Source organism: Girardinichthys multiradiatus, chromosome 12 (assembly GCF_021462225.1).
Source record: "Girardinichthys multiradiatus isolate DD_20200921_A chromosome 12, DD_fGirMul_XY1, whole genome shotgun sequence".
Classification (NCBI taxonomy): domain Eukaryota; kingdom Metazoa; phylum Chordata; class Actinopteri; order Cyprinodontiformes; family Goodeidae; genus Girardinichthys; species Girardinichthys multiradiatus.
The window spans coordinates 10,885,293-10,911,411 of NC_061805.1; the positions used below are offsets into that span (position 1 = coordinate 10,885,293).

Here is a 26,119-nt window from a genome sequence, read left to right on the forward strand (position 1 = left end):
ACTGAAGATGTTCCAGGTTTGAACAAACCAAGATGCTAGTGATTTTTGAAGATAACTTTGTATGTGTTATTAAAATCCTGCACCAGAACCTGTTACACAATACTGAAGCAGAACTAAAAATATTATTTAAAAAGATATTTAATTACCGGAGGTTACATTTTTCATTTAACAAAAGGAAATAACATCAATAAATTAGAAATTCCAAAGGAAGTCCAAACTTCCCATTGACAAACTGGAAAAAGTCGACCCTATCACTGGTTTTAATCAAAATCCAGCAGGTTTCGTTCGACCAAATATAGCCACTATCAGCTGCAGCAGCATGAGTGTGCAGTTTACCAGAGCAAGCACTGGAGCTATCATCAGCAGTGGCTACTGAATGTGCCAGGGGGTCTGATGAAGCCTCAACAGCAGTATCTGCATGAAGACCATTGAGAAAAGAAGTCATTCTCAGTGTGACCTCAGTTCACCCACTCTCGGCAGCGCCTCAGCAGTGGTTATCGAATGTGTTCAGTGCTGCAACTGTACGAGGGGAGGAAGTGTAAAAATAAAGGAGGAAGGGGTGAAGAGATGGAGTGAGGAATGGAGTGAAGACAGATGCTGGGAGACTCTCAGAGAAAACGAATGAAGGAAACAGAAGAATGATGATGACGATTAATGTTTTTCTGCTCCTAATATTTTCAGGTGAGTAAATATGTTCTCTTTACCTCCACACCATCTATCAGATTTGCTGATCAATGTGTATCTTTGAAATTGTTAAAAATACCTTTCTAGTGGAGATTAATAGGACAAATATATCAACCAGTAGATGTTTCATCTATCTTTCAGCCATCCCAGCATGGAGCCAAACTCTGCTGGACGTGTGTGCAACCTGCCACGCTAACGCCACATGTGAGGACAAGCCAAATGGCTCTGGTAAAGTCTGTAACTGCAAGTACGGCTTTGTCGGAAATGGGATAACCTTCTGTCAAGGTAAAAAAAAAAAAAGCTCTTTTTTACGTATTTGTCACATGTGAAATCATATTATGTATTTTCATCATAATCAGCTTTTTTCTGCGAAGGAATGTGTGTGCAATCAGAATGATACTGGGCAGCCATAGATCTAAAAGTTTAGGGATGTAAATCTATTTAATTTTGAAACAGCTGATGACTATATCCTTACTGTGCTGCTCACTACAGAAAGTTGCATTGTTCCCTATACAGCACCTTCTAAAAGTAGTCACCATCATGTTTTGTTGCCTCACAACCTGGAATTAAAAAAAAGGTCAGTACTTAGTAGAGCTACCTTTTGCAGCAATTACAATTTACCTCTAACCCTTTGGATAAGATTTTAGGAGCTTGCCACATCTTGCCAATAGGATTTTTGCCCAGTCCTCAAGGCAAAACTTTGTCCAGCTTTCAGCTGGTTTTTGCTCGTGAACAGAGATCTTCAAGTCTAACCACATATTGCCAACGGGATTAAGGTACAGACTTTGGCTAGGCCATTCCAACACATCTAGATATTTCCCCATAAAACACTTGCGCTTTGCTTTAGCAGTATGCTTCAGGTCATTGTCCTGCTGGAACATAAACCTCCGTCCCAGTCTCTAATCACGAGCAGACTGACACAGGTTTTGCTCAATAACATACATGTATTTAGCACCATACATCTTTCCCTCGACTCAGACCAGTTTTCTACTCCCTGTTGCTGAAGAACTTCCACACAGCATGATGCTGCGACTACCATCCTTCACTGTAGGAATGGTATTCTTGGGGTGATGGGATGTGTTGGGGTATCATTTTCCTTGGTGGCCGGAAAGTAGAATTTTAGCCTCAACTGACCAGAACATCTTCCTCCGTACTTTGAGGAATTGTCCACATGCCTTGTGGCAAACTCAAAACGTCCCTCCTCTCTTTAAAAGGAATATTTTAAAGAGAGCAGGTTTTCAGGCTTGTGTTAGACATTGTTGTCTCTGTTGTTTTTCCAGATAAAGATGAATGTCAGATAGGAGCCAGTAAGATCTGTGGGAAGCACACCACATGCTACAACACATATGGTAGTTACTACTGTACCTGCCTGGCCGGCTACAGCCCATCTAACAACATGATGGCCTTCATCCCAAATGATGGAACCCATTGCCAAGGTGAGTTTAGGCTGGACACAGTCACATTAAATGTTACAATGTAGGTCTGAAAGAGTGGATAGGTGACTGTATTTGGAGAAATAATGTTGCCGTTCCTTTTGTTTCTGCAGATATTGATGAGTGCAGGATCACAGGGCTATGTGGAGAGGGAGGCCGTTGTAGAAACCTCGAGGGCAGCTTTGATTGCAGCTGCCAGGTTGGATACCGAGTCCACAACGGAGCTGAGCCTTTTCACCCTCAGAGAGACACAGCTTCCTGCAAAGGTAGACAAACCCTTCTGGAATTAAACATGACTACGAACACATATGTCCTATGTGTATGTGTTGTTTGTGTTGTTGATCACATAATATATATAACACACTTAAGTTTGTTGTGACAAAATTAAAAAAAGTTCAAAAGTTGAATACATGTGCTAGGTGCTGTATCCTGTTTGGTTCTGCCAGATCCCTGTTTTGTTAGTGTAATTCTGTAAGGTTGAAAGCAAGGATAGTAAAGTCGTTCTTGCACCTGCCCCCACTCAGTGGTTGACTGTGGTCAGCCCACCCCAGTGGAGGACACGGTACTCCTATCTATTACAGGAACCACATACGGTGGTATGGCCACCTTTGGTTGTGATGAAGGCTTTGTGTGGCGGAGAGGACACAACAGCTCTGAGTGCAGAGTGAACGGGTCGTGGAGCGGGCCCACCCTGGTCTGTGAAGGTAAATTGTCTTTGCTGCTTTATACAGCTAACATTTGACGAAATACCAAACATCTAAAACTCCACCAATAAATGTTTGTTTTCTGTTCTGTGAGAATCATGTGCCAGCTTCAGTTTACCTGAAATTAACTCATGTTAATAATGCACTTGTATTCAGCAAAGAGCATCTCAGTTTTCAAAGTTTTGGTCACATTTAGTTGCTATACTAGCATATTACATTTTCCGTGGAGATTAAAAGTGTTATAATCCACAGTGAGAATGGGATAAATGTGAATGTTTCTCTTAATTTGCTAAGTGTGAACTTGATTTCCTGACAGGAACATGTTGCGTTGCGTTGCGTTGTGTTGTGTTGCACCCTAGGGGTAAATGAAATCGGCTGATGTAGCTTTAAGAAGTTAAGACTGGTACTATTTGAGACTTTTTACTAAATAATCACATGATGAATGTGTTCAATATATCATAGTATTACAGCAAATGAAGAAGAGCAGGCAGCCCGAAGTACACTGAGACATAACATGTGACTTTCTGTATGTCTCAACGGTTACCTATTGTGTCAGACAAGCAAACTAGAACACAGTGTAAAAATGGCCTTTCCTTCCCTTTTATGTTAAGTAAAGTTGGTATAATTTTCTAAAATACAAGAATTAAAACTTGCCTTTTCAGTTAACAATTCTAACTTTGGTGATGGAAACTTCAAGACTTACAAACTTTAGTTTTTCCAGCAGAGGTGGGTTGTTGGTCGACAATTATTTTAATCTGCATTCTTCTGTTCAACAACTTCCCTCACAGTTCAGTAGGTTGATGGGGGCAATGGACCGTTGCAGCTGAAGTCCTGAATTTAACAAGAATGTGCACAGATTCCTCTTGATAAGTTGCAGCATTCAATACTATGAAATCTGACAGTTAAACTCCTTTAAAAAGGAAGTTTGATTTAACACAATGAAAAACATGCCTTTTTCTGTATTACTCAGATCAATTAATCAATTTAGATTTTCTTCATAGAGAACTTTCATACCGGTACATCTAACACAAAAGGCTTTACAGAGGTTAAAACAAAGGAGCAATTAAGCAAACAACAATCACACCAGAAATTATCAGGTAAATGAACTACCACCCTTAAATGTAGAACTGAGGAATGTATTTGCATTTGTATTTGTAATGCAGATATATTAGAAACAGAATTAACCAATATAAAAACACTGAAAAATGAATAAAGATGAAGCAGAAATGTTAATTTTTGATGATGAAAGGGATATGATTGCAAAAACTAGAAAAAGATTACAGGAATTAAGACCAAACAAAAATAGAACCAAAGTTAAACAAAATTAAACTGCACTAATGTTTTGGTAATATTCCTCTTGCCGTAGAAGTTTTCAAGATAAGAAAAATGCTGCCTAAGTTGGTGGGTATAACAATAGTAAATTATCCATGTCCTTGTTTTATCACTACTTGTTTTATCTTTGTGTGAAATGTTTAAAAAAAATCCCACAGATTACGCTAAATCACCTCTACTTTTTGATGTTGCTGTAACATTTGCATGATATCAGCATTGAGGGGGTGGGAGGAGTCTCTGACAATGTTTCTGCAGTGGTTCTTGGGTTTCTGGAAGGTGGGTAGGGTTGCTCCATTGGCTTCTTTAGCTCCCCTCACTATCCTGTGCAGGGCCTCTCGTTTCAGCCATACTGAGTTTTGCACTTTATTGATCATTTCAGTGTTAATATATGTTTTTGGTAAATGTTTTCCCTGTAGAGATCTTGTGTGGGAATCCTCCTTTGATTGAATTCACAGAGCAGGTGTGGAACAACAGTTTGTCACCTGGCAGCGCAGTGCTGTATCTCTGTAAAGAGGGCTTTCATAATAATGGAGGATATAATGTATCCATCTGTGATAAAAATGGTCACTGGACATCTCCAACTTTGTTGTGCCAAGGTAACACACAAGATGAATACATTAATTTCCTTATTTAAGCATCTTTGTGACAGCAGACATTTTGGCATGTTGTTGCAGTAAACACTCAGCCAACCAACCCTACCTAAGGATAGTTCAATAACGTCAGGCTTCCCAACAGGAAATTGGGCTAAACTGGATACAATTCAAGGTATTCCTTGAATTTTTTGATCAAACAGTCTGACCATCTTATTGATTTATTTACATCTTAGTTGCACAAAGAATAATTAGTTAAAAAATGTACTATTAGAGCAAATAGCAATATTATTTTAAGATGTTAAAGAGAAAAACAGCAAAACAAAAAACGTATTTTAAATACTTTTGGATCTGATTTATAGTTGTCCCTGTTTGGTTACTGCTATGTTTTTCTTGCAATGACAAGTCAAAATGTAAAAAAAACAATCCCCCACTTTGAGAGATTTAACACTTTGCTTAAGATAAACATGTGTGGGACAGAAACTTAGCAGAAAAGTAAGGAAAGTTGTATTTGGTTGATTATTTCTTAGTTGTAGCAATTTGTCCTCATAATGAATCTTATATCAATGGGGAGCCTGTTTATTTTCCTCTTAATGGTAGATTATGTGAAAGATGCATTTTGGATTAAGTAGCAGAGTTGAATATGGGGATTCCAACCATGTAAAATGTTAAATCCTCTCTGTCAATGTCAAACAGCTTATTGACTCTTGCTTGGTGTTGTTAATTGGATTGAGTGATTGAAATTTTGAGAAAGGGACTACATACTAGGAATTTAACAATTTAATTTTAAAATTCCTAGTGTGTAGTCCCTTTCTAAGGAGAACCAGAGAGGTTTATGTTGGTCAGTCTGGCATGAAAAGAACATCCAAGATGATGCTACCAGTGTTCAGTGGGTTTGAGGTTGGGACTACTGGCAGGCCATCTCCATCCTCTCCACTCCTGAATTCTTGAGGTAGTCTCAGATGAGGCCCATGCTGTGGGGGCAAATGTCATCTTAGAGAAAAGATATAGGATTGCCACTGGTTGCAGAATCTATTGTTGATGACTTTCTGCATGGAGATAACCTCCAATGATTAGAGAGATGATGCTCCACACCATAACACTACCTCTACCAAAAACGATCTACCACTGGAGGAGAGGATTTGGCAACTTTTTAATGGGTACAACTCACTAACTTAGCTCTGCTGCTAAAGCCACAAATGCATTTTTCCAACAAATGTGGTACCATTAAAGGGGAAATAAACTGGCTTTTCAGCTGCAATAGATTTATCGAGACAAAGCACTGTTACAACAAAGAAATAATCAAGCAAACACTAATTTCCTCACTTATTCTGCTTTTCGTAAAGTTTTCTTAAAATGGGTTACATTTTGAGATGTTTGTTTTGCCGCTTTAATCTAAATGTACATCATTTCCTGTCTCAGAGACATTGTGTGCAGATCCGCCTGTTGTGTCCCACACTGCACAGGTGTGGGATGGCAGCTTCACTTATGGAAGCACAGCAACTTATTACTGTAATATTGGATTTTATCATCTTGAAGGTAGCAATGTATCAGTGTGTGCAGATAATGGTTACTGGACAGTGCCTGGCATTCTGTGCAAAGGTAATATTTTTCTCCAAAAATGCCATGTGGCTCATTCTGATGCTGTACATGTGGAATGTTTCCTCATCTCTGCTAAATAATGAATTTTCCATTTGTATAGAGGTTGACTGTGGAGAGCCCATTTCTATCCCTCATGCAGTAATGGTGTGGGAAAGAATTGCTACTGTGGGCTCTAAGGTTGTTTATATGTGTGACAATGGATATGTCAATGTTGGTGAAGGAAATGTATCAATTTGCACTGCCAGCGGAAGATGGAATATGCCCTCTCTGTCCTGCCAAGGTATTACGTATATATTCATCTATATGTAACTGTAATTAGTTATTAGTGCAAAGCATAAGGCTTTAAAATCTTGTTTTTCAGAATTGTGAATTGTGTCAATATACTATTCATGTTTAAAGAGGCTTGCAAAAGTATTTATGTATTTTTTTGGGATTTTATGTGATAGACCAACACAAATTTTTCCAAAAGTTTGAATAGGAGGAATAGGATGATAATACAGGTCCTTCTCAAAATATTAGCATATTGTGATAAAGTTCATTATTTTCCATAATGTCATGATGAAAATTTAACATTCATATATTTTAGATTCATTGCACACTAACTGAAATATGTCAGGTCATTTATTGTCTTAATACGGATGATTTTGGCATACAGCTCATGAAAACCCAAAATTCCTATCTCACAAAATTAGCATATCATTAAAAGGGTCTCTAAACGAGCTATGAACCTAATCATCTGAATCAACAAGTTAACTCTAAACACCTGCAAAAGATTCCTGAGGCCTTTAAAACTCCCAGCCTGGTTCATCACTCAAAAACCCAATCATGGGTAAGACTGCCGACCTGACTGCTGTCCAGAAGGCCTCTATTGACACCCTCAAGCAAGAGGGTAAGACACAGAAAGACATTTCTGAATGAATAGGCTGTTCCCAGAGTGCTGTATCAAGGCACCTCAGTGGGAAGTCTGTGGGAAGGAAAAAGTGTGGCAGAAAACGCTGCACAACGAGAAGAGGTGACCGGACCCTGAGGAAGATTGTGGAGAAGGGCCGATTCCAGACCTTGGGAGACCTGCGGAAGCAGTGGACTGAGTCTGGAGTAGAAACATCCAGAGCCACCGTGCACAGGCGTGTGCAGGAAATGGGCTACAGGTGCCGCATTCCCCAGGTCAAGCCACTTTTGAACCAGAAACAGCGGCAGAAGCGCTTGACCTGGACTACAGAGAAGCAGCACTGGACTGTTGCTCAGTGGTCCAAAGTACTTTTTTCGGATGAAAGCAAATTCTGCATGTCATTCGGAAATTAAGGAGTCTGGAGGAAAACTGGGGAGAAGGAAATGCCAAAATGCCAGAAGTCCAGTGTCAAGTACCCACAGTCAGTGATGGTCTGGGGTGCCGTGTCAGCTGCTGGTGTTGGTCCACTGTGTTTTATCAAGGGCAGGGTCAATGCAGCTAGCTATCAGGAGATTTTGGAGCACTTCATGCTTCCATCTGCTGAAAACCTTTATGGAGATGAAGATTTCATTTTTCAGCACGACCTGGCACCTGCTCACAGTGCCAAAACCACTGGTAAATGGTCTACTGACCATGGTATCACTGTGCTCAATTGGCCTGCCAACTCTCCAGACCTCAACCCCATAGAGAATCTGTGGGATATTGTGAAGAGAACGTTGAGAGACTCAAGACCCAACACTTTGGATGAGCTAAAGGCCGCTATCGAAGCATCCTGGGCCTCCATAAGACCTCAGCAGTGCCACAGGCTGATTGCCTCCATGCCACGCCGCATTGAAGCAGTCATTTCTGCCAAAGGATTCCCAACCAAGTATTGAGTGCATAACTGTACATGATTATTTGAAGGTTGACGTTTTTTGTATTAAAAACACTTTTCTTTTATTGGTCGGATGAAATATGCTAATTTTGTGAGATAGGAATTTTGGGTTTTCATGAGCTGTATGCCAAAATCATCCGTATTAAGACAATAAAAGACCTGAAATATTTCAGTTAGTGTGCAATTAATCAAAAATATATGAATGTTAAATTTTCATCATGACATTATGGAAAATTATGAACTTTATCACAATATGCTAATATTTTGAGAAGGACCTGTATATTGTGTGTATGAAAGTATATGTATGATATTCCAAGATCTGACATAACAATGTTCAGTCCAAATGATGAAAATGACACAACCGTAAACCTACCTAGGCATGTCTGTCCGCCCAAATGGACAAGGAGAGCATTAATCAGACAAGCAGCCAAGAGGACCATGGTATCTAGAGGAGCTGCAGAGATCCACAGTGTCATGGTATGCTTGAAAAGGACCCAAGAGTGAGCTCATATGCTGAGGCAGAGGTGGAAAATGAAAAAAAGAGCCAGAAGAAATAATCGAAAGAAATGTGGAACGACTGAGACGGAATGAAGGCAGAAGCTGAGGGAGGGAGACTAATTAACCTGAATAGAGCTGAACAGAGATACAAATAAACTATTAAACCAAGGAAAAAATGTGTAACAGAGATCAAACAGAAATAATTTCATATGTACAAAGAAAGAACACAAAAATAAACTAAACCTAAACACAAAGGAATTAACAAATATGGCAAACCCCTAATAATAATAATAATTTGGACTTTATTGGTCTCATAATGGAGAAATTATCCATTGCATTTAACCCATCCCTTAGGGAGCAGTGGGCTGCCATTGTGTGGCGCCCGGGGAGCATTCGGGGGCCAGGCTGTAGGATTTGAACCAGGGTACTTGTGGCCTCTCCAGGATGCAAATGCCCTGCTCTCTAACCACTAGGCCACCACTCCCCCAACAGAATAGCAACATAAATAACAGAATATAACAAGATCGGTTAGAATAAAACAACAAGGAAGTCATAAACACACACACACACACACACACACACACACATACACACAAAAACCAAAACACCTGGAAAACGTGACACACAGCTCAGGTGGGAGAATTTGTTGGCAGGGTAACTATTTGTTGTAAACTACACAAATCTGATCTTTATGAAAGAGTGGCACAAGATTTGAATAGAAGCCAAAAAATTCTCTGAAGTTTACCATGGGTCATAATGGGAATTCAGACAACATTTGACTAGGGTGCTTTGGTCAAATGAGATTAAAATGTAAAATGTTTGCCTATATACGAAATACTAAGTGCCGCATAACTAGCACCCTAAACTCACCATGCACACCATGAAACACGGTGGAGGCAGCATCATGCTGTGGGGATGCTTTTATTCAGCAGATGTATTGAAGCTGGAGTTGATAAGAAGGTGGATTGGGCTGAACACAAAGCAATTCTGAAAAAAAAAAGTTATAGATGGCCAACCCTACACATACAGCCAGAGCTTCAAGAGTTTACAATGGATCAAAGCATTTTCATGTGCTTGAATGACCTAGACCAAAATGTAATTCAGAAATTTTGCAAGATTTGAAAACTGACATTCATTGACACTCTCTATCCACTCTATTTTACTAAGAAGAAATGCAGAAATATTGAGATCTGCAAAGCCAGAGTATAAAAATTTGAGAGCTGAAAACAAATGTCTACCACACTTTTCAGATTTTTTTGTAAAAATGTACAAAAATATTTTCTGTCCACCTCACAGTTATGTATTGCTTTTCATTTGCCTATCACATAAAATCCCAATAAACTTTACTGAAATGTTTATTTGAAACCTAACAAAAAGTGAAAGAGTTCAAGGGGTGTAAATACTTTTGCAAGGCACTGCCTATTGTGGCCAGCTTCCGGTGGTCTCCTTTCACCTTCTGTCTTCTTGTTGTAGAAATCAGTTGTACAGAGCCTCCTTTTATAGAGCATGCTAAAATGCAATGGGATGGCACACCACGCATTGGTAATGTGGTGTATTACCAATGTGAGAAAGGATATTATGCCAGAGGCCTGAGAAACTACTCGTCATGTGGAGAGAATGGACTGTGGGAGGATGTTGATCTGTCATGTGAAGGTGCAACATTTTATCACCCAAGAAAACTGATGGTTGGATTTATATTTTAACATCTAGTTAACAGTTTAGAGCACAAAAGATGGAATGCATAGCAAAGACTGTTGTATGGCAGATTTATTTATTTTAATTATACAGAAATCGCTGTAACACAATTTGATAAAATTTTGTTCATTCTCATGTAAATGCTTTATTCATTTTGGCAGTTATTGCACTTTGTCATTGCTCCCAGTTTGTGCTAAAACAAAATTGCAAAGGCGTTGTTAGATGAGAACATTTGGGGCTAAAGCTAAAGGTAAACTTTGAATTCCCCTGATGGGAACATCTAAAGAAAATAAATATCCATTAAAGTTTGGCATTGATCTGTTTAAATACAATTTTAATTTTATAATGTTTAAATAGCCAAAAAGCAAGCTTACTTCTCTGTGTCATATATCAGGCTTTTTGCTTCAGTACAAAAAGGTCCCAGTGTAAAAACAGAAAGTGCCAATAATAAAAAATGGAATGTTATGTTACATGTCACAATAACCTACATAATCAGCCTGTGTTTTACTTTTTTACATTTTACTTTTTTAAGCACCCTGCTGCAATGTAGCTTCCACACGCTTTTCGAAGCACACCATCTGTTACTTCACTCAAAGTCTATAGACCTGTCTGGAGTTGAGTTTTCCAACAATAACATGTTTAAGGTTCCAAAAAGTCACTTCAGACTATTGCTACACATGTAATGGATAAAAGGGAATCCACATGGCATATGCCGTCAAATCTTATCTCCTTCATTTGGTTCAGACACTAAGAAAAAAAAAACTGTGCTGATACAGTTAATTGTTGTGACTAAACATACAGGAGGATGGTTTGGAGAGCGGGATTTTTGACTTAATGAAATCTGCTGACATCTGCAGATGTGTTTTGATGACAGAAGAGACATAAAACTTAAAACACATCGTAAAAGAAAGCATTCTTTAACCTGATAATTATTATGCTCACAAACAGCAGTCATCTCGATGAGCTGGCTGCTGACTCACTTCTCAAGCTATTTGTCCTTGCCAAGGTATGATCTGGATTGTGTCCTAATCTCTCAGCTTTGGGATGTTCCTTCACTTAAATCCAAAACTAAAAAAAAATTTGTCCAATGGAGAGACTGTTTTTATTGGTGAGGAAAATATGACATCTTCACCTGCTTACTTCTACGGAGCTAGCCCACATTTCCAGCTGCGTAGATGATTTTTGTACCAAAAGCAAGGTGGTGCAGATAGTAGCACTATTGCCTTGCAGCAACAGAATCCCAGCATGGGTTCATTACATGAGTTTGCATGCATGGGTGTTCTACGGGTACTCTGACTACTCCCGCAGTCCGGAAAAATAACTGTCAGGTTAATTGGTCTCTTTAAACTGTTGTTGGTGTGTGTGTGCATGGTTGTGTGTCTTTATGATGTCCTATGGACTGGTGACCTGTCCAGGATGTTCCCCACCACTGTAGATGGGCACCAACCTACCCCAAAACCCTGCAAGGACAAACAAAAAAAATGGATCATGCTATTGTTGTATAAAAATATAATTATGCCCCAAGTGTTTCAGCATTCTAACAACGCCTCTGCTTATTTATATAGAAATAAACTGTAATACCCCAAAAGTTCTTCACAACAATTTGCTTAAAGATGTGAGTTGTGTCAGTATGTCATTTATGTTTCCTTGTTGTAGAAATCTGTTGTATGCAGCCTCCTTCTATAAAGCACGCTAAAATGCAATGGGAAGGCACACCACGCATTGGTAATGTGGTTTATTACCAATGTGAAGAAGGATATTACGCCAGAGGCCTGAGAACCTACTCAGTGTGTGGAGAAAATGGATTGTGGGAGGATGTTGATCTGTCATGTGAAGGTGCAACATTTTATGACCCAAGAGTTAGCAGTTTAATTTTAATGTTGGACTCCTAGCTACAATTCTGAGCTCAAAAGAAAACGTTTTTTCTTTTACGTTAAGCGTGTTTATGTTGCATAAAAAGTATTGTGTTAAAAGTGTTGATGTTGTGAGGTTTGGTAAAATATATAAAGGTGCATTTCAATTACTTAAAATATCATAGATTCAATACATTCAGAAAGATAAATATCAGGCTTTTATGTCTCATATTTTTAACAATTATCGCTTACAGCTGTAAGTATATTAATGGAATGTATTTGGACAACATGAATGAGGGCGGCAACCCAAAACTCAGCCAGACAGTAGTGAAAAACCCAAAACACATAAACAAGTAATGCACAGGTGAATACTGCAAGTTATTAGCCGTGCCCCTTTGGTTCAGTAATTCCCTATATGCTCTGCAAGCACACATCATGACCTCTGCAGATTACTTTCTATGTTGTGAAAGCACAAAGTGAGCCATAATTGGGGGTTCATTGTTGCATGTTATTGCGGAACTGGGATCTGAAAGGGGCCCAGGACTTGGACTACAACAGCTGTATTCCATGTGTTAAGCCATATCTTTTAGATGTCTCATGTAGTGTTCAGAAATGCATCACTCTATATAATATACAAGTCTGACCTTTTGAACTGAATTGCAGAAACACATTTTCATCTTAATGGCAATCTAATTTACTGAGATGCATCTGTACATTAAACACAATTTACTGTAACATATGTTATTCACTAGATGTTTATCTTGTTAGGCACCTCTCCTAACCTTGTGACTTTCTACACTTATTGCACCCAGTCCATGCTTATTTTTATTTGTATACAGAAGTAAACTGCGGTCACCCAAAATGTCACCCCAACACTAAGCTGCTGTGGGACGGAAACAGCACACAAGGCAGTGTTGCACAGTGTGAATGTGTGGATGGGTTTTACCAAGAAAGTGGAAATAATTTGTCAACATGTTCAGAGTCAGGAGTGTGGGAGGAAGTATCTGTAAAATGCAAAGGTAGGGTAACATTCTTTATATATGAAGACAATCTTTTCAGTCGTTGTTGCTTGTTTGATCTCCTTGCATGTTCTCAAGCATGTCACTGGTATGTATCTAATCTAACCCTGCACACTCTGTTAAAAGTTTGGGTGTCGGACATGGACTTTGTGCCAACTTAAAAAAAAACTGCAGGTGATTCCATTTCTATCAACAATGGCTTGCAGCGTTCACCTGCAACCAGCACAGCAGGACACATTGGTGTTTGTTAGACATGTGTTATTAGTCAAATCATTTCATTCTCTTTTGGGTGCATGCTGAAAACAAATGATGACTTTTCTATGTGGGGGAAATGATGCCATTCCTGAGTGAGGGTTCAGTTCTGATATTTTTCCAGCTGAATGTGGCCCTGTTCCATTCCTTGCCAACTCAGACGTAGTGTGGCACAACAGAAGTGTTGTGATCCACCAATGTGCAGCGGGATATCACAGCTGGAGGGGCACAAACATGTCTGTGTGTGGCAGCTCTGGACTATGGCTGAGAGCTACTCTGACATGTATCGGTAAGTCTAAAAGTAGCAGTACTTGTACACTATGGTGTTTCCATCATTGACCATCATATATATGTAAAGTGAGTAAAATAAGTATTGAACAAATCAAAATTTTTTCTCAAGAGTGACACAGGGAGTAAGGATTGAACACATGAAGACAAAATTGTGCAAAAAGATATAGAAAGCCAAGAAACCAGCTGAAATGTGTCAAGTTGGAAAACATTTACAAAGCATTCCTATGTGGGGAAGAACGATTCTCCAAAAAAACAATGTCAAATGAGAGGTTAGCAGAAGGGTACATCATAGTGTGGTTGGTCTTACAGCATATGCTACTGGCTGACTTCATGTAACTGAACAGAGAAATGTCCTGAGACATTCTTGATAAACATTTGATGTTTGACAATGAAATGAGTGAGGATTTCCAAACAACAAAATAGTCCCAAACATACAGCCATGGAAACTCTGTCATACCTGCTTGTGTTTTGAGTTCTTGAGTTTGTGTCTTTGAAATATTACCTGGTCTGCTCCTTTGTTTTCTGTCTCCCTGCACCCCAAGCCGACACCTGTTCTGTGTTTTCCCCTGATTGTCTTGTCACGTTGGTCATTGGTTCCCCCTGCTGTTCAGTTTTGTATTTAAGCCTGTTTGTTTCCGTTGTTCCCTGCTGGTTCTTTATTTTATGTGTATGTGCGATCTTGTGTGTTGGCTACCCTGTCTGTGTGCTGCCATGGATAATAAAGACTCACCTTACCTGAAAACCTCGAGTTTCAGGAGTTCTTCCCTGTATTTTGGTCCATCAAAAAACCAAACTATGACAAACTCATAATATGTCTCATCAAAAGAAAGTAAAACTTCTACAATGACCCAGTCAACCACTTGACTGTATTCAATAAAAAATCTATGGAAACGTAAGATCAGAAGGCACAGAAAGAACCTCAAGAACCTTCAAGATCTCAAGGCAGTATCTGTGGAAGAAATGGTCGAAATCATACCTGAGAAATACATGTAACTAGTTTCTTTATACAGATGTCTTGAAGTTGTCATTACCACCAAGGTCCCCCCACAAGTATTTAATACATTTCTGTAAGTGTGTTAAATTCCCTGTGCCATTCCAATTTTGTAACCATAAATTCATTTGTAGACTGATTTATTTTGATTTCTTTCTTTGTGAATTAAATGGGTTGTTGCCCCGACTTACTAGTAAGTTTTATTTTAATCAGAAATTTACACAGAGAAAACACTGACCTGTTTAAAACATATTTTACCCACTGTAAATATGCTGTAGGATCAAAAAATATGAAAAGCTTAAAATAATATACTGTTGAAGCACATTAAGAGTAGATATAAACTTCTGACTACAACTACTAGTATCTTTTATTTATTACAGAAATCAAGCCACCTATTAATAAGCTACTACTCCATAATGGAAACTGTCTGAAGTGGAAGGCAGAGAAGTATGAGGAAGATACAGAACTTTATAAGGTAAGATATATTTCATCTTTCTTTCACCATATCTACAGGGAACTTCTTTACCTCTGACTGAACATGTGGATTCAATTATTTCAGGTCATTTATTTTGGATTCAGAGACTACCAGAGATCATTTCTAGACAAAGGACAGCATTATTTGAGGTCCAAGGATGATTGGCTGAGAATTTGCCTCAAGCTGCTTCCATTAACAAATTACAGCATTTCTATCACTGCAGTAACAGCCAGATTCACAGTCACCATCACAGCCAACACTAGTTTAACAGGTACGACACCGCCTACTGTTTAAAGATCGAGTGATAATGAATATTTAATTTTCTTGTGGTTATAGTTTATTTTCTGTAGTCTTTATCATATTGACCAGAGAACATAAGCCGTTGGTGAATAATGTGTGTTTCTTTATTCTGAAAAGTACCTCCAGCACCAGTTGTCTACTACACAGAGGAGGAGACTCCAGTACCAACTTTGAGGTTGCAGAGATCTCCCAACACACTGGATCCTATAAGGTAACATCATTAATACCAAATTCCCACTGTCTAACATTCACAAGGGAAATGGTGGCTTTTGCATGACAGACTAAGAGCAAATTAGTTGTGCAAAAACACTGCCTTGCAAAAGTATTTATGCCCGTTCAACTTTTTCACATTTTAACATTTTACAACCAAAACTATCAAATAAATTAATTTGAGATTTTTTGAAACAAAAACTGAAAAGTGAGATGAGGAATTGTATTTATTGTATTTTCCTATACTTCAATAACAGCTGGAAACCTTTAGGCTATGTTTCTACCAGCTATGCACATCTGGAGGTGGACTTTGTTGCCCACTATTGCTTACAAACTGATAGAATGATGCCATACAATGAAGATAAAAGTTTGCATTTTGTGTTTTTGATTTGTCAGCTTCTACCAAATCTTTGTGCTTCCTGTTGAGGAGATTCTCATGTTTGACTGCACCTCTCCTGTGAGCTTAAACCCTTTAAGCAGGACACAATCACCAATTGAATACATGACAGCCCAGCTTGTTGTCCAGAATCTTGCAACAAAAGTGAACTTTACTGTGGGGGATGGATTCCTGTATGGGGGCTTCTATAATGCACCATTGGAGAGTGGTAACACCTACTTTATTGTCCTACGAGTTGTCAGTCAGTGGAAAACGGTGAGTTGAAACTTCTATATGTTGTACTATTACAAAATAATTACAGTTATTTAGTTATGCTCTAGAAGGTTGGCACACTTACCTAAGTGTTTTCCTTTCAAGATGTCGAGAAGCTGCTGTGTCCTTTGGGCTAAAGTAGCAGGTACCTCCCTTTGTTGTTGTATTCTGATGCTACACCAGAAAGCACCAGATAGTTGTCTTTTAAAATTCAGAATGTACAAAACCATAAAGGAATAGCTGACATTACTTACTCACTAAAAAAAAATGTTTTTTCCTTTCAGGTACATCTTATATTCTGAGGGTTTCATCGCTGTCTGCTGCTGCATGTGTAGGAGTGGTTGCCCTGGTTTTATTAGGGGGATACAGCTTGGCCTGGTATGAACAATATGTTACATTTTATCAATACTTTTTGTCATTAAGTCAAGTCAAGTTTATTTATATAGCGCTTTTCAGCAACAAGGCACTCAAGGCGCTGTACATAAGGAAAAACATTACAATGATACAGAAAATCAAACAATAGAGGTAATTAAAAAGAATAAAGAGAACAGAATGATGGATAAGAAAACGAAAGGAAAATTGGAAAGAAAACTTAACTAATAATGTTTAGATAACACATTCAAAGGCCGCTAAACAAATAAGTTTTTAATCTTGATTTGAAGCAACTTAGGGTTTGGGCGCTTTTACAGTTTTCTGGGAGTTTTTTCCAGATTAGTGGAGCATAAGAACTAAAAGCTGCTTCTCCATGTTTAGTTCTGGTTCTGGGTATGCAGAGTAGATTTGAGCCAGAAGACCTGAGAGGTCTGGCTGGTTGATACACTGACAAGTCTGTTATGTATTTTGGTCCTAAGCTATTCAGTGATTTATAGACTAACATAAGTATTTTAAAGTCTATTCTCTGAGCTACAGGGAGCAAGTGTAGGGACTTTAGAACCGGGCTAATGTGCTCCACCTTCTTAGTTCTAGTGAGGACGCGGGCAGCAGCGTCCTGGATCAACTGCAGCTGTCTGATCAACTTTGTAGGCAGACCTGTGAAGACACCGTTGCAGTAATCAATTCTACTAAAGTTGAACGCATTAATTAGTTTCTCAAGGTCCTGCTGAGACATTAGTCCTTTAATCCTGGAGATGTTCTTTAGGTGATAGAAGGCCGACCTTGTTACTACCTTTATGTGCCTCTGAAGGTTCAAGTCTGAGTCCATCACTACACCCAGGTTTCGAGCCTGAGTGGTGTTTTCTAGCTGTATTAACTGAAGCTGTGTGCTAACTTTTAAATGCTCTTCCTTTGGTCCAAAGATTATTACTTCAGTTTTATTTTGATTCAGCTGAAGAAAATTTTGGCACATCCAAGCATTGATTTCTTCTAAGCATTTACCCAGCCCTTGAATGGGTTCATAATCACCTGGTGACATCGTAACGTATAGCTGTGTGTCGTCTGCATAGTTATGATATCTTATGTTGTTGTGTATTACAATCTGAGTTAGGGGGAGCATGTAGATATTGAATAGGAAGGGCCCTAAGATGGACCCTTGGGGAACGCCACATGTGATTTTTCTGGTCTCTGATGTAAAGTTACCTACTGACACAAAAAAGTCCCTGTCCTTCAAGTAGGATTTAAACCAACCGAGTGCTGTATCAGAAAGGCCGACCCAGTTTTCCAGGTGCTCTAATAAAATGGAGTGATCAACAGTGTCCAATGCTGCACTAAGGTCCAATAATATCAGCACTGTGGTTCTTCCAGTGTGCATTTATACGGATGTCATTGAACACCTTGACAAGAGCAGTCTCTGTACTGTGGTGAGGAGGAAGCCTGACTGGAAGATATCGAAGCGGCTGGTCGTTGTTAGGAAGTTGTTTAACTGCTGAAACACAGCTTTTTCAATAATCTTACTGATGAAGGGGAGGTTTGATATAGGCCTGTAGTTCTGTAGTAGCAGCTTGTCCAAGTTGCTCTTTTTCAATAGAGGTTTGATAATTGGTGTTTTTAGGGCCTGGGGTAAAACACCAGACAAAAGGGACGTGTTTATTATTTGTGTTAAATCAGATGTTATTACAGGCAAAGCTTTCTTAAGGAAAGCTGTGGGTAAAAGATCGAGATAGCAGGAAGAAGAGCTTAGTTGGTGTATGATTTCTTCTAAGTTTTTATAGTTTATTTGGTGAAATTGGGAAATTTTGTCGAAATCAATTCTAGTTGGAGACAACTTTGGTACTGGACTTGATGTGGATGATTTGACTGCCCCTTTGATCTTTTGGGTTTTTTCATTAAAGAATTTAGCAAATTCATTGCAGGCCCTGGTAGAGTGGAGTTCAGATGCTACAGTTACAGGAGGGTTTGTTAACTTGTCGACCGTGGCAAATAATCCATGAGCATTGTTAATGTTTTTGCTGATGATCTCAGAAAAGAAAGATTCCCTTGCATTTTTCAGTTGTAGGTTATATCTGTATAGTCTCTCTTTATAGATAATATAGTGAACCTGGAGTCCAGTCTTTCGCCACCTGCGTTCAGCTATTCGACACTCCTTTTTTTCACTTCTGACTGGTGGAGCACTTCTCCACGGAGACATTTTCTTCCCAGAAACAACTTTCACTTTAATTGGAGCAATTGAATCAATGATGTCCGAGATTTTAGAATGAAAGTTGTGTACCAGCTCATCTACAGTGTTACATGGCAAAGTGGAGGTAGAAGAGTAAATCTGGTTAAAGGTTTCAGCAGCACTGTCCTTAAAGATGCGTTTTCTTATCATGTCTCTTTGGCAAACTGAGTCATTGCAGATGATGCTTTCAAAAATAACAGATAAGTGGTCAGATAGGGCAACATCAGTTACAGACACCTTGGAAATGTTTAGACCCTCAATGATGATCAAGTCCAAAATATGTCCCTGTTTGTGCGTTTGCTGTTTAACATGTTCAGTCAAACCAAAATTTCTAAGAGTGTCACATAGATCTATTGTACTTCTGTCTTCAGGATTGTCCATGTGAATGCTGAAGTCTCCCACAATAATTAAACAGTCAGAATCAACACATATCACAGATAAAAGCTCATTAAAATCACTGATAAAGTTTCTTTTGGACTTAGGAGGCCTGTAAATATTCAAGAACATCATTCAGACCGGACTCTTTACCTGGAGAGCCAAATATTCAAAAGAGTCAAATTTGCCCAGAAATACTTTTTTACACTCTAATAAATCTTTAAACAAAGTGGCCACCCCTCCACCTTTTCTTTGCTGTCTGCTATCACAAAGAAAATTGTAGTTCAGAGGCGTTGCCTCTTTCAGAATGGGAGCTTCATTAAATTCATGTAACCATGTTTCTGTTAAAAACATAACATCAAGATTGTGGTCAGTAATGAAGTCATTGCTTAAAAATGATTTTCCTGACAGAGATCTAATGTTCAATAAAGCCAGTTTATATGACTTAGTTGCTGATATTAACTCTGTGTCTGGTTGTACCTGACAGTTTATGGCTTTTGTTGATTGTTTATTACTGTCTCTTATCCTTTTGGCTTTCTTCTTTCTGTCACATATAAGCACAGAGATTTTACAACTATCTCCTATTAGGGGTCCAAGTTTTTCCTGGACATGCTCATTTCTGATAGAGTTACCACTGGGGCCCAGACTGTATCACAGAGAAATGATTTGAAGGTCCTGATTAGGAGGAGATAGATTAGGAGGTGGTGGAGGTCTGCAGCATTTGGAAGATGTTGGTTTAGTAGCTGGGCCTCAGCCACGGGGGGTGTTGAATGGAGAAGATGTCAGAGCCATTTGGGTCCCGATTTTAAGAGCTCCTTTCATGTTATCAGAATCCAGTAAAGCAAAAAGCGGGCTCAATGGGGAGATGGGAGAGTTCTGTGCGGTCTGGGTTGGGGTCTGGGGTGAGGGGGGTTTACCGGGGGTGTCGGTCTGGGTCTGGGTTTTGGGGGAGGGGGGTATAACAGGGGGGTCCACCTCTCCTGTGGATTTTGACGGGGAGACCTTTTGTGATGACCTCTCTTTCTCAGCCAACTGGCCGGTTGTTTCTGCTGGAGCTGCTGGAGGCAGCGTTATCATTGTTGTTGATACTCCATGTTCTCTGCTGAAGGTCGAAGCTGCTGGCGGATTATTTACTGAATAGAATGGATTAGATGTGAGACGTCTGGCTCCTGGCTTGTTCAAACAGAAACCATCTTGCTTGAAGAGTTGTCTTTTTTCCCAAAAATTATTAAAGTTGTTGATGAAGTTCACAGGTGTGGTGGCACATGTTTTTTCAACCATTTATCAATCATCAGAAGTCTGGAAAAAACGTAATCTCCACAGAAAATCGGGGCAAAGGGTCCGCTGAGAAACACCTTGATATTGAGACCTCCAACAATATTCAGCAGACGAGTGAAATCCTCCTTCAATCCTTCTGACTTTTTCTTAGCCACATCATCCATGGCTCCACAGTGTATAATAAGGTTTTCTAGAGACGGGCGCTTTTCTGTGATTGCAAGAATATTCTCTGAGATAATCATAACTTCTGTGTTTTTCTTGTTGCAGAAGTTTTTCTGTGTTCCCCACTATTAGGGATCTTGGTCCGGTGGGGCGCTTATTCTCTGACAATTTAGGAGAAGAATGTTTAGAATGAAGGTTGTTCTCAAACCTTTTATTGTTCTCGGAAGATGGATAGTTTTCCTGGTTTTCATTCTGTAGTGGGGGATATCTGTTTTGTAGGGGAATTCCATTGTTTCCAGCTGTCTCACTTCTATCATTTGCTGTGACAGCAGCTCACTGTCGAAGTCTCCTTTTCCCAGGGGAAACTGGGGCATTTCTCTGTAATTCTGGCCATTCTAATTTATTTAATTGCTGAGATCTTCCAGTGAGTAGTCCACCTTGATTTTTTGCGCATGCGCCTAAAACATCCCAGGGGGTCTGCTGGTAGGTTTATTCTCAGTGTTCTGATTGCTGGCTGAGTTGTTGAACTGGCTGTCACTGTTTGGGATCACAGGCAGAGTTGAATCATCATTGTACCCCATATTCACCTCCACATTCACTTCTAGTTGGTGGATTTTCATCTCCAAAACAGCCAATTTCTGTAAACGTTTGTCGAAGTCCTCTGTGGTGCAGGGAGGCATTTTGTGCTGATTAGCTGGCGTCAACTTATCCTTCTTTTGAGTTCGATTATAAAAACATCAAAATCCTTTAGAAAAAAAATAAATATAATAATAATCCTTGGGAGTCGCTGGTAAGAAGTAGTTTTAGTCCAATATTTCCGTAATTTTTGCTAAGAGATAAAAAGTTACGAGTAAAAGAATGCAAGCAAGCAGGGAGCTTAGGAGAAAAGCATCTGAGCAGGCAGAGAGGTGGAAGCAGAACTCTCTGCCTCCATTACATTCACTTATAATAAAAAAAGAGTAGTATTAACTGCAACTTAAAAATAAATACTTAAAGGCACCAACGGGTTTAACAACTTGCTATGACTATTTTTGTTTCTGTCAGGATTTTGTTTTCAGTACTCCTCTCATAGCATTGATATACACATAAGAAATACAGTGGAATGTACAGCTTGATTTGGTTTGGTTGGAATTAGGTGTCATGAATTTGTTGGCAATAATGGGCACAGTATAAAGAATAGGATACTTTACAAAAGAAACACCTGATTTCTATGAATGAGCCATCAGCAGGCTCCTGTACAAATATTTAAATGCCACATAAAAAATGTAAAGGACATGAAGGCCCCATCAAAGGCTTAGAATGTGAAAGTGTGATGTCACAAGAGAGGTTTTCCACTCTGGTTCAATGTTTCAACATTGTTTGTTTGAGGCTAAGCTTGTTGATGTTTCTGTTTGTCTGTGAAGAGAATGATGTTGCATTTTTGGACTTCAAGTAAGTAGGATGCTATTCTTTCTTACATTGAGCCATCATCAAGTAAATTCAAAACAACCTTTAGGGCTAATTAAAGACATTATAATTGTTTTGGATTGATGAACATTAGTTGCATTGGCACCCTTTCAAATTCTCCTAAAAATTTCAGTTTGATTAATTTGCTCATGTTTCTTTCCAGAAAAATGTCCCATGTGTGGGGACACAGCTTTAACTTCTTACACAAATAATCTACTGTATAAGTTAGACAGTTAAGGTGAAAAAGCTAAACTTGGAAATTCATGTTATTTTACGCTCTCTTTCAGGTGTGTGAACAGGACCTAACCATCCTCTGCACCAGTCTCTTTAGTAATAGTAACAAATAAAATGTTTCTAAACTGTACATCCTGTAAATACTCACTTCATATATTATCATAAATTGTCATTATTATTATCATTATGACATTCAAAATTAATACACTTCTGTTTTCCAATATGTACCATATTAAGACTTATTATTGATTATGGAATGTGATCATTTTCTGGCTGCTGTGTTGACACTGTTAGTTTGCAGACTTAAATTTCTAACTTAAAATAATAAACTACTGTTTCCTTGCTTGATGGGTTTTCTCTTCAATTCAAAATGATCTAAAATACTTGACATCAAGTGTTAGATGGCTCATCAAACTGGTAAATCTTTGTCCTTTTCCATGCACATGCGAAGTAGGTTAAATTGTGCCAGAAACTTTTGGATCTCTGTGACCTTAAGGTTGCAAGTATTTTGGGGTATGTCTCTATTATCTATCTTTAAAAGAATTACAATTTTCCCCATTCTTTGTCAATGACCCCAGCTCAGTTAAAGAAGATGGACACCATCTGGGGACAGTAACTTTTAAAACTTTGTCACAGATTGCCAGTTGGATTTAGATCTGGATCTTGATTGGACCATTCTAAGACATAAAACACACTTTGATCTAAAGAAACCATTCCATTGAAGCTCAGATTGTATTTGTTTAGGGTAGTCGTCCCTAAAGCCTCTTCCCAATCTCAAGTTATTTTCTGTCCGCATTGCACTCTGTTGAGCTCCATACATCTTCCCATCTGCACTGAACAGGCTCCCTGTTCCATTTGCAGAAAAGCATCCTCCCTATAGCCACCACTATGTTTTGCTGTTGGGATGGTCTATTAAGGTTGATGTGTGGTGTTAGTTTTCCATCATACATAGCAATTTGCTTGGAATGTGCTCTGGTCAGATTAAATCAAAATTAAACATTTTGGTCTCATTTTAAGAAGAACATTTTAAAGTTTTCTTTCAACGATTGCCCTCTTCTTGCCATTCTTCCGTAAAACCATGTAAGTTTGCAGTTTAGCCATACTTTTCCATTGGATGAAAAAGCAGTTCAAATTACCCAGCATTCTTGGAATCTCCGGATGGCGTCCTGGAAGGGGTGCCATGTGTGGATTCAGTGGTGCTTCTAGGGAACGACGACATCACCTGTAGGGCTGTAATCAGGAAGAATGGCCTCCCAAAATTGATTTGTGAGACATGGAATGTCCATAACAAACAACATGTTCAAAGTACAAGGTGGTTCATAAGAATACCTAGTACTAAGTCACCTCAATGATCGATTTTTCTAATTGTATTATCAGACCTGTTGTGTTGTCTTGGACACTGGGTGAAGAGGGAGATATTAACCCTCCACCACCTGGTAGTAAGTTGGATATGGTGGCAAAGGAGGCTGCCGAACAGGGGCTTAGGGACATGGAATCTAGTAACCACAGAAGCTGCAATCCTTCTGGCAACCCGGTACTGCTCAGCTGCTTTAGGAGTCCCTATGGACAACCAAGCCCTAAAGGCCTCCCTCCTCAGCCTGACAGCTTCCATCACCTCGACTACTACTACCTCACTAGATTCCATGTCCCTAACCCCCCTGTACAGCAGCCTCCTTTGCCACCGTATCCAACTTACTAAACAGACCATGTTCAGGACTTCCATTGTGGATGCTGCTTCCTTGATACTGTGGCCAGAAGGTTATCTGTGTCTGTCGAGGTGGCAACCAGAGGACTACCAGCGGTAATGGAAGCTGTCACGCTATGGAAGGAGGCCCTTAGGGCTTGGTTGTCCATAGGGACTCCTGAAGCAGCTGAGTACTACCCGGTTGCCAGAAGGACTGCAGCTTCTGTGGTTACGGAAACAAAAACTCGGGTATGAGAGGAATTTTGAGAGGCTATGAAAGGGACTTTTGGCTGGTCTCAAGGAAGTTCTGGAAATTGATTTGGCGACTCAGAAAGAGGAAACAGGGACCATCCTAAGCTGCATTGTCTTTGGGAAGGAAATTGCGGACCAGGAGTGAAGACAACATTGGGCGATGGAAGGAGCACTTTGAGGATGTCCTCAATCTGGTCACCATGTCCTCTGAAAAAGAAGTAGAGCCTGAAGATTCAGGATTACATCACTGAGGGAGACATCGCCAAGGTAGTTAAAAAGCTGATCAACACCTGGCCACTGAGGTTGATAAAAATGAAAGGCAATACTGTGTTTTCATAGAATTGAATTAGAGATTTGTCTCTAATTCAAGAGTACAGACACGTCTTAGCCAATGGGTGTTACCACCGCATGCTTACTTTCTTAAGCCCCAAGGGATTTTGTGAAGTTTGTGCATGAAATAACACGCCCAACTTCAGTTTTTCTCAGAAATTACAAACTTTATTTAAATAATCAACATTTTAATATATATATATATTTTTTTCAAACACCAGTGATAATTCTGGTTAGGGGCTAGGGTTATGCCAGGTGTTTCTCAGTGTGTGAAAGGAAATGTGTGACTTTTCCTTTTTCTATTTTTTTCTGCTCTCCTGTACTCTCCTGCCAGCTCAGTCTAGGTTTGCTCTGAAAACACAGTCACAAACTTACAAGTTACAAACTGTAAAGCCACGAGATAAAATAAGATCAAGAGTGGTTCCATGAGTAGGACCGGACACAGACTGCACAAAATAAAAAGAGTCAATGAGATTTAAAAAGTCTTTGGCCAATGGTTTTGCAGGAAAGTAAATGTGAATATTAAAGTCTCCAACAATTGGAACTTGGCCAAATTGTGGCATAATGTTTAACAAGAATTCAGCAAAGTCACTAATGAGGTTTGTGAGGTATTTAGGTGGTCTGTAAACAACAGTGCACAACACCCGAGGATGGAGACAAGATCAAATAAGTTGGACTCAAAGCTGAAATAAAATGAGCTTGACTTAATCATCCGGTAATCAGTCGCTATGCCTCCTCCACGACCTGATGTTCTTATGAAATTAATGTATGCGCAGTCAGGTGGCAAATGATCAGAGAGAGCACTAGACTCACCCATAGTCATCAAGGTTTTGGTCGGTCACGCTTAGAAAATCCAAATCTCTGGATGTAAAGAAATCCTTAAAGATCAAAGTTTTATTCGAAAATCATCTAGCATTTACCAGGGCCTTCTCAACTAGAACAAGAGCCGGTGGATCATCCATCCAATAAAACAGAAGCAAGCAGCCACAGGTTGATTGTTCCTCATCCAAGCAGATCACAGGAACCAGAGAGGAGCTCATCGGATCCGGATAGCGAGATTGTCCCTCATTCTCACTAGCTTCCTACTTACCCCTTTTCCATTCCGGCTCCCCAACCTGATTTTGAACCGGTGTCGCATGTTTTCACAGATGAAAAAAGGTTCCAGAGCATGAATTCTGGTTCAATTTGGACACCTCAGAATACTTCTTCTGCACAAACTGTAACTGTAATGTCACCCGTGGGCGGGTCGAAGCTACAGACAATAGAAGCAATAGGTATGGCAGCAAAGACGAACAATGTACCTTATAAACATTATTTATGTTTGCAAAAATACACTAAACACGCAATACTACTTTTTTCCGTTA

General features: G+C 39.3%; 1 protein-coding gene across 2 annotated transcripts; it reads left to right on the forward strand.

The window, feature by feature from the left end:
• The first annotated feature begins 350 nt into the window (after nucleotides 1-350).
• Nucleotides 351-22,832, forward strand: susd1 (sushi domain containing 1). Of its 2 annotated transcripts, XM_047381915.1 has the most exons (19): nucleotides 352-681; nucleotides 826-969; nucleotides 1,965-2,120; nucleotides 2,231-2,383; nucleotides 2,642-2,821; nucleotides 4,570-4,749; nucleotides 6,166-6,345; nucleotides 6,446-6,625; nucleotides 10,140-10,319; nucleotides 12,018-12,197; nucleotides 13,054-13,233; nucleotides 13,610-13,774; nucleotides 15,148-15,242; nucleotides 15,327-15,513; nucleotides 15,660-15,753; nucleotides 16,149-16,404; nucleotides 16,507-16,546; nucleotides 16,686-16,779; nucleotides 22,543-22,832. In XM_047381915.1, the coding sequence occupies exons 1-19, from the start codon at nucleotides 639-641 to the stop codon at nucleotides 22,559-22,561; spliced, it is 2,706 nt and encodes a 901-aa protein (XP_047237871.1). In that variant the 5' UTR covers nucleotides 352-638; the 3' UTR covers nucleotides 22,562-22,832. The 2 variants fall into 2 exon arrangements, with proteins under 2 accessions (XP_047237872.1, XP_047237871.1); XM_047381916.1 differs by lacking the exon at nucleotides 16,686-16,779 and having other exon boundaries at nucleotides 351-681.
• Nucleotides 22,833-26,119: the final 3,287 nt, after the last annotated feature.